This window comes from Protobothrops mucrosquamatus, unplaced genomic scaffold, assembly GCF_001527695.2.
Source record: "Protobothrops mucrosquamatus isolate PMUCROS unplaced genomic scaffold, P.Mucros_1.0 scaffold5049, whole genome shotgun sequence".
Taxonomy (NCBI): domain Eukaryota; kingdom Metazoa; phylum Chordata; class Lepidosauria; order Squamata; family Viperidae; genus Protobothrops; species Protobothrops mucrosquamatus.
The window spans coordinates 86584-94273 of record NW_015390926.1 but is presented as its reverse complement, the minus strand read 5'-3'; the positions used below and the strand labels follow the sequence as shown (position 1 = coordinate 94273).

At 53.4% G+C, this 7690-nt stretch overlaps 1 protein-coding gene across 1 annotated transcript in view; it reads right to left on the bottom strand.

Annotated features, from left to right (window-relative positions):
• Nucleotides 1-324: 324 nt before the first annotated feature.
• Nucleotides 325-7690, bottom strand: part of LOC107299513 (DNA (cytosine-5)-methyltransferase 3B) — a gene marked incomplete at its 3' end in the record, with an annotated part of 32199 nt that continues 24833 nt past the window's right edge. Inside the window, exons 12-19 of the mRNA XM_029286790.1 lie at nucleotides 6612-6702; nucleotides 6361-6509; nucleotides 5357-5442; nucleotides 4102-4171; nucleotides 2777-2867; nucleotides 2526-2674; nucleotides 1350-1435; nucleotides 325-394 (exon numbers count right to left, since the gene is read on the bottom strand). Coding sequence (XP_029142623.1) covers nucleotides 325-394; nucleotides 1350-1435; nucleotides 2526-2674; nucleotides 2777-2867; nucleotides 4102-4171; nucleotides 5357-5442; nucleotides 6361-6509; nucleotides 6612-6702 — 792 coding nt within the window. The remainder of the gene's footprint in view (nucleotides 395-1349; nucleotides 1436-2525; nucleotides 2675-2776; nucleotides 2868-4101; nucleotides 4172-5356; nucleotides 5443-6360; nucleotides 6510-6611; nucleotides 6703-7690) is intronic.

The following is a 7690-nucleotide window of genomic DNA, read 5'->3' as shown; positions in this document are numbered from 1 at the left end:
CTTTGGAGGTCATCTAGTCCAACCCCCTGCTCAGGCAGGAAACCCTAGACCATTTCGGACAAATGGCTGTCCAGTCTCTTCTTAAAAGCCTCCAGTGTTCACAACATCCGGATAACAGCAACAACAATAACAGAGTGGGAAGGGACCTTGCGGGTCATCTAGCCCAACCCCGCGCCCAAGCAGAAGGCCCTGCACCCTTCCTGACGGCCGTCCGTCCAGTCTCTTCTTGAAAGCTTCCAGGGATGAAACCAGCATGCACAGAGGAGAGCTGTTCTACAACATCCTTTATGCCAGACGAGGAAAAACTGGGGACATCGTGGTTACCTTGGCCGTCCGACTGTACTCCAGGCAATCCTGAAGCTCCAGCTTGTCTCCTTTCGAGGCCACCACAGGCCTGCAAAGAGAAAAAGATTGACGACAGACCCTGTGCCATCCACCGCCCCCCACCCCACCCCCCACCCGCAATGCCTTCCCCCAAAGTCATGCTACTCAAAGTTTGCACGGTGCAGGGAAGGCTCCCCCCCCCCAGGAAAGCAGATCACAAGATACAGACAGAGGAGAGAGCGTTTGTGGCTCAGGGCCGAAATGAGGGGGTCCTGGTTACTCTCTGAGCAGGGTGGTTTCAAGACATCTCATGACCCAGCTAGGGAATGTCATCAGTGCTAGAAGGGAGGAGGAGGAGGATTGTAGGGTCCTTGGTGCTCTCTGAGCTTGGTTGTTTTTTTGCAGACATTTCATGGCCCAACTAGGTAACATCATCAGTGGTAGAAGGGAGAGGAGGAGGAGGAGTGTGGAGTCCTTGGTGCTCTCTAAGCTCCTCCTCCTTCTCCTCCTCCTCCTCCTCCTCCACTCCACAAACCACCCTCCATTCTAGCACTGATGATATTACCTAGATGGCTCATGAAATGTCTGCAGAAAAACCACCAGGCTCAGAGACCATCCAGGACTCCTCAGACCAAAAGATACACACACACACACACACACAGAGAGAGAGAGGGGGGGGGCAAGAGGGGGGGCATCAATAGGAGGCTCCTCCCAGTGCCCAGAAGAATGACAAAGGGGGACCCCTTGGCTGAGGGAAGTCCCTGAATACGCATCATGAGCATCCTGGACTTTTTCATTCGCGCCCAGCTTGGCAGCCATTTTGTGAGTGTGCACGGCGGCCTCGCTTTCCTGAAAGGGACCCCTGCTCCCTCTCCACCTGACAAGCGTACAACGCACACCCCCAGCCTCCCCCGTCTTCTAGGGATCGCACTAAGCGGGCTGCACATCAGGCGGCCCCCTCCCCCTGCAGCTCCCACCTGAGCCAAGGCAGGTCGAGGGCCGCGGGGTGCCAACCTCTCTCTTACCTCTTCATCCCTGGCAGGTTGCCCCAAAAATATCTGGCTCTGTGCGCAGCAGAGACCTTGATGGCATCGATCATCACCGGGTTGCACTGCGGAGAAATGGAAAGGAGTTAGCTGGGGGGGGGGGAATCCCCAGTCCCAGCATGGAGGGTGTTACAGAGTTGGGTCATGAATGGTCTGCAAGAAAAGCCCCAGGCTCAGAGAGTACCCAGGACCCCACAGTCCTCCTCCACCTCCTCCCTTCTAGCACTGATGATGTTCCCTAGTTGGGTCATGAAACGTCTCCAAGGAAAGCACCAAGCTCAGAGAGCGCCAAGGACCCCACAGTACTCCTCCTCCTCTCCCTTCTAGCACTGATGATACTACCTAGTTGGGTCATGAAACTACCTAGTTGGGTCTCCAAGAAAACAGCCAAACAGAGAGCACCAAGGACCCCACAGTCCTCCTCCTCCTCTCCACAATCTCCACTCTCTTCTAGCACTGATGATGTTACGTAGTCAGGTAATGAACACACCCAACCTCAGAAAACACTGAGGACCCCCCCCAAATCCACAAAGATTGGCAGGAAGAGCTGGGCACGATGGCCTAAAGCAGCCTTTCTCAACCTCGATCACTCCTAAGCTGCGGGGACTACAACTACCACGTTGGCCCAGCCAAGGAGTGGCTGATGTTTCAGTCTCCTCACGTTGTCTCTCAGCTGCCACGAACTCTTACGAGTTCAGGGCAGCCCCTCAAAGCCCCCCTTTCCTTGGTCTCTGAGTGTCATGGTTCCGACAGATGAAACTCTTCCAAGAACTTCGAGGCATTGTTTGCCTTAAAGAATCTTTATTTGAGAAGCATAGCGTTGGCACTAACACAATTGAAGCCAAAATCTGGATTCCCCTCCTCTGAGCGCATAGTATCCAAGCACAATTCCCTCCTCCAATTAACCACCATAAATCACATTCTCCAATTAGCTTGAAATGCAGGCCTTCCCTCCAGTTCTCCAGCCCGCCATTTCTTATCCTCTCTTATTTCAACAACCTTGATTCTCATGCTAGGTTCAGTATTATTCTGTCTATCTAAACTCTCCTGCACAATCCTCCCCCACACAGCATCATCTAACTCTCGTCAAAGCAAAAACACCCGATGTTAGCGGCGTGGACCCTGAGCCCCCGTGGACCCCGCCGCAGCTTTTACCTCCAGGAACCGGGAGATGTCCCTCTTGTCGTTGACCCGCATGGACACCACGTTTTCAAAGAGCCAGAAGAAGGGACGGTCTTCCCCAACCTTGGGGCGGGTGTAATTCAGAAGGTGGTAGAACTCGAAGAAAAGCCGGCCAGTCCCTTCTGCCAGCCAGAACGGAGGAGAGAGGAAGGGTCAGGGAGAGCTTAGCGGCCCGGATCAGCCCAAAGACAACTCGAACACGGACCTCGGACGGCTCAGCTTACCATACAAACCTTTTCTGGCGGGGTTGACGATGGACAGGTCGTTGCAGGGGCTTCCGCCAATCACCAAATCGAAGGGACCCCACTCGTCAATCTGCAAGGGAGACCTGCTGTTAAGGGACGAGTCTCCGTCCCACGACAGCTTCCTTCTTTAAGTAACTAGTCCTCTTGTTACAACTGTCAGGGAGCTCGGGTTGTCGTTGCGCTCTAAATTGGGTCGCCCACGCAGCCGGCCCCATTTGATGACCTGTTTCGCGGGCCGTCGTTATAGGCCACTGCGATGTTGTTATGGGAAGTGTGGGTTTGATGGGGTGGGGGGCGGTTTTGCCGAAAACTGGAAGTCGGTTCCAGGTTTGGGCGAAACCATCGTAAAATGCAGACACGTGATTGGAGCAGGCTGCAGTTCCATCATGAAACCTCTGCACGGAAGTAAGCAAGCTTCGAGAGGACTTAAGACCCCAGAGTTCTCCCCCATTTCTCTTCCTCCTCCACTCCTAGTACTGATGATGTCACCTAGTTGGGTCATGAAACGTCTGCAAGGAAACCACCCAGCTCAGACAGCACCAGGTTTTCCTCTTCCTCCTCCTTCCCCCCTTCTCCTGCTCGTCCTCCTCTCCTTTTCCATGCCACAAACCCCCTCCCTCTAACACTGATGAGGTTAGATAGTTTGGTCATGTAGCATCTCCAAGAAAACAACCAACCTCAGAGTGCACCAAGGACCCCAAAGTCATCGTTCTCCTCCTCCTCCTCTTCCTGTTCTCTACACAGCCACAAATGAATTCCATTGAAATTTTTGAGAATATTAAGGTCAACTGATTTGTTGCTACCTGTGCCTATGTGCAGAAATCTTCTCAACTCACAATTAGCACTTGCTAAGAATTAAATAAAGGTCCTTGGTGCTTGGTGGTTTTCTCATAGATGTTTCATGACCCAACTAGGGAACAGCATCAGTGCTAAAAGGGAGGAGGAGGAGGAGGAGGAGGAGGAGGAGGAGGAGGAGGAGNCTTTGGAGGTCATCTAGTCCAACCCCCTGCTCAGGCAGGAAACCCTAGACCATTTCGGACAAATGGCTGTCCAGTCTCTTCTTAAAAGCCTCCAGTGTTCACAACATCCGGATAACAGCAACAACAATAACAGAGTGGGAAGGGACCTTGCGGGTCATCTAGCCCAACCCCGCGCCCAAGCAGAAGGCCCTGCACCCTTTCTGACGGCCGGCCGTCCAGTCTCTTCTTGAAAGCTTCCAGGGATGGAACCAGCATGCACAGAGGAGAGCTGTTCTACAACATCCTTTATGCCAGACGAGGAAAAACTGGGGACATCGTGGTTACCTTGGCCGTCCGACTGTACTCCAGGCAATCCTGAAGCTCCAGCTTGTCTCCTTTCGAGGCCACCACAGGCCTGCAAAGAGAAAAAGATTGACGACAGACCCTGTGCCATCCACCGCCCCCCACCCCACCCCCCACCCGCAATGCCTTCCCCCAAAGTCATGCTACTCAAAGTTTGCACGGTGCAGGGAAGGCTCCCCCCCCCCCAGGAAAATAGATCACAAGATACGGACAGAGGAGAGAGCGTTTGTGGCTCAGGGCCGAAATGAGGGGGTCCTGGGTATTCTCTGAGCCAGGTGGTTTCAAGACATCTCATGACCCAGCTAGGGAATGTCATCAGTGCTAGAAGGGAGGAGGAGGAGAAGGAGGAGGAGGAGGACTGTGGGGTCACTGGTGTTGTTTGAGCTTGGTGCTTTTCTTGCAGACGTTTCATGGCCCAACTAGGGAACGTCATCAGTGGTAGAAGGGAGGAGGAGAAGGAAGAGGAGGACGACAACTGTGGGGTCCTTGGTGCTCTCTGAGCTTGGATGTTTTCTTGCAGACGTTTCATGACCGAACTCAGGAACATCATCAGTGTTAGGAGGAGGAGGAGGAGGAGGAGGAGGACGACGACGACGACGACGACGACGACGACGACGGTGGGGTCCCTGGTGTTCTTTGAGGTTGGTGGTTTTCTTGCAGACGTTTCATGGCCCAACTAGGTAACGTCATCAGTTGTAGAAGGGAGAGGAGGAGGAGGAATCTGGAGTCCTTGGTGCTCTCTAAGCTCCTCCTCCTCCTCCTTCTCCACTCCACAAACCACCCTCCATTCTAGCACTGATGATATTACCTAGATGGGTCATGAAATGTCTGCAAGAAAACCACCAGGCTCAGAGATCACCCAGGACCCCTCAGACCAAAAGATACACAGAGAGAGAGGGGGGGCATCAATAGGAGGATCCTCCCTTGCCCAGAAGAACAACAAAGGGGGACCCCTCGGCTGAGGGAAGTACCCGAATACACATCACGAGCATCCTCGACTTTTTCATTCGCGCCCAGCTTGGCAGCCATTTTGTGAGTGTGCATGGCGGCCTCGCTTTCCTGAAAGGGAACCCCTGCTCCCTTCTCCACCTGACAAGCGTACAACGCACACCCCCAGCCTCCCCTGTCTTCTAGGGATCGCACTGAGCGGGTTGCACAGCGGCCGGCCTCCTCTCCCTGCAGCTCCCACCTGAGCCAAGGCAGGTCGAGGGCCGTGGGGTGCCAACCTCTCTCTTACCTCTTCATCCCTGGCAGGTTGCCCCAAAAATATCTGGCTCTGTGCGCAGCAGAGACCTTGATGGCATCGATCATCACCGGGTTGCACTGCGGAGAAACGGAAAGGAGTTAGCTGGGGGGTGGGGGAATCCCAGCACGGAGGGTGCTACAGAGTTGGGTCATGAAAGGTCTGCAAGAAAGTCATCAGAGGGCACCAAGGACCCCCCCAGTCCTCCTCCTCCTCCTCCCTTCTAGCACTGATGATGTTCCCTAGTTGGGTCATGAAACGTCTCCAAGGAAAGCACCAAGCTCAGAGGCGCCAAGGACCCCACAGTCCTCCTCCTCCTCCTCCTCCTCCCTTCTAGCACTGATGATGCTCCCTAGTTGGGTCATGAAACGTCTCCAAGAAAACAGCCAAACAGAGAGCACCAAGGACCCCACAGTCCTCCTCCTCCTCTCCACAATCTCCACTCTCTTCTAGCACTGATGATGTTACGTAGTCAGGTAATGAACACACCCAACCTCAGAAAACACTGAGGACCCCCCTCTCAGCTGCCACGAACTCTTACGAGGTCAGGGCAGCCCCTCAAAGCCCCCCTTTCCTTAGTCTCTGAGTGTCATAGTTCCGACAGATGAAACTCTTCCAAGAACTTCGAGGCACTGTTTACCTTAAAGAATCTTTATACGAGTAGCATAGTGTGGGCACTAACACAATCGAAGCCAAAATCTGGATTCCCCTCCCCTGAGCACATAGTATCCAAGCACAATTCCCTCCTCCAATTAACCACCATAAATCACATTCTCCAATTAGCTTGAAATGCGGGCCTTCCCTCCAGTTTTCCAGCCCGCCAATTCTTATCCTCTCTTATTTCAACAACCTTGATTCTCACGCTAGGTTCAGTATTATTCTGTCTATCTAAACTCTCCTGCACAATCCTTCCCCCCGCCCAGCATCATCTAACTCTTGTCAAAGCAAAAACATCCGATGTTAGCGGCGTTGACACTGGACCCCGCCGCAGCGTTTACCTCCAGGAAACGGGAGATGTCCCTCTTGTCGTTGACCCGCATGGACACCACGTTTTCGAAGAGCCAGAAGAAGGGACGGTCTTCCCCAACCTTGGGGCGGGTGTAATTCAGAAGGTGGTAGAACTCGAAGAACAGCCGGCCGGTCCCTTCTGCCAGCCGGAAGGGAGGAGAGAGGAAGGGTCAGGGAGAGCTTAGCGGCTCGGATCAGCCCAAAGACAACTCGAACACGGACCTCGGATGGCTCAGCTTACCATACAAACCTTTTCTGGCGGGGTTGACGATGGACAGGTCGTTGCAGGGGCTTCCGCCGATCACCAAATCGAAGGGACCCCACTCGTCAATCTGCAAGGGAGACCCGCTGTTAAGGGACGAGTCTCCGTCCCACGACAGCTTCCTTCTTTAAGTAACTAGTCCTCTTGTTACAACTGTCAGGGAGCTCGGGTTGTCGTTGCGCTCTAAATTGGGTCGCCCACGCAGCCGGCCCCATTTGATGACCTGTTTCGCGGGCCGTCGTTATAGGCCACTGCGATGTTGTTATGGGAAGCGTGGGTTTGATGGGGTGGGGGGCGGTTTTGCCGAAAACTGGAAGTCAGTTCCAGGTTTGGGCAAAACCGTCGTAAAATGCAGACACGTGATTGCAGCAGGCTGCAGTTCCGTCATGAAACCTCTGCACGGAAGTAAGCAAGCTTCGAGAGGACTTAAGACCCCAGAGTTCTCCCCCATTTCTCTTCCTCCTCAACTCCTAGTACTGATGATGTCACCTAGTTGGGTCATGAAACGTCTGGAAGAAAACCACCCAGCTCAGACAGCACCAAGAACCCTGGGGTTTTTTCCTCCTCCTCCTCCTCCTCCCCCCTTCTAGCACTGATGCTGTTGCCTAGTTGGATCATGAAACATCTGCAAGGAAACCACCCAGCTCAGACAGCACCAAGTTTTCCTCTTCCTCCTCCTTCCCCCCTTCTCCTGCTCGTCCTCCTCCTCTCCTTTTCCATGCCACAAACCCCCCTCCCTCTAACACTGATGAGGTTAGATAGTTTGGTCATGTAGCATCTCCAAGAAAACAACCAACCTCAGAGTGCACCAAGGACCCCAAAGTCCTCCTCCTCCTCTTCCTCCTCCTCTTCCTGTTCTCTACACAGCCACAAATGAATTCCATTGAAATTTTTGAGAATATTAAGGTCAACTGATTTGTTGCTACCCGTGCCTATGTGCAGAAATCTTCTCAACTCACAATTAGCACTTGCTAGGAATTAAATAAAGGTCCCTTGGTGGTTTTCTCATAGATGTTTCATGACCCAACTAGGGAACAGCATCAGTGCTAAAAGGGAGG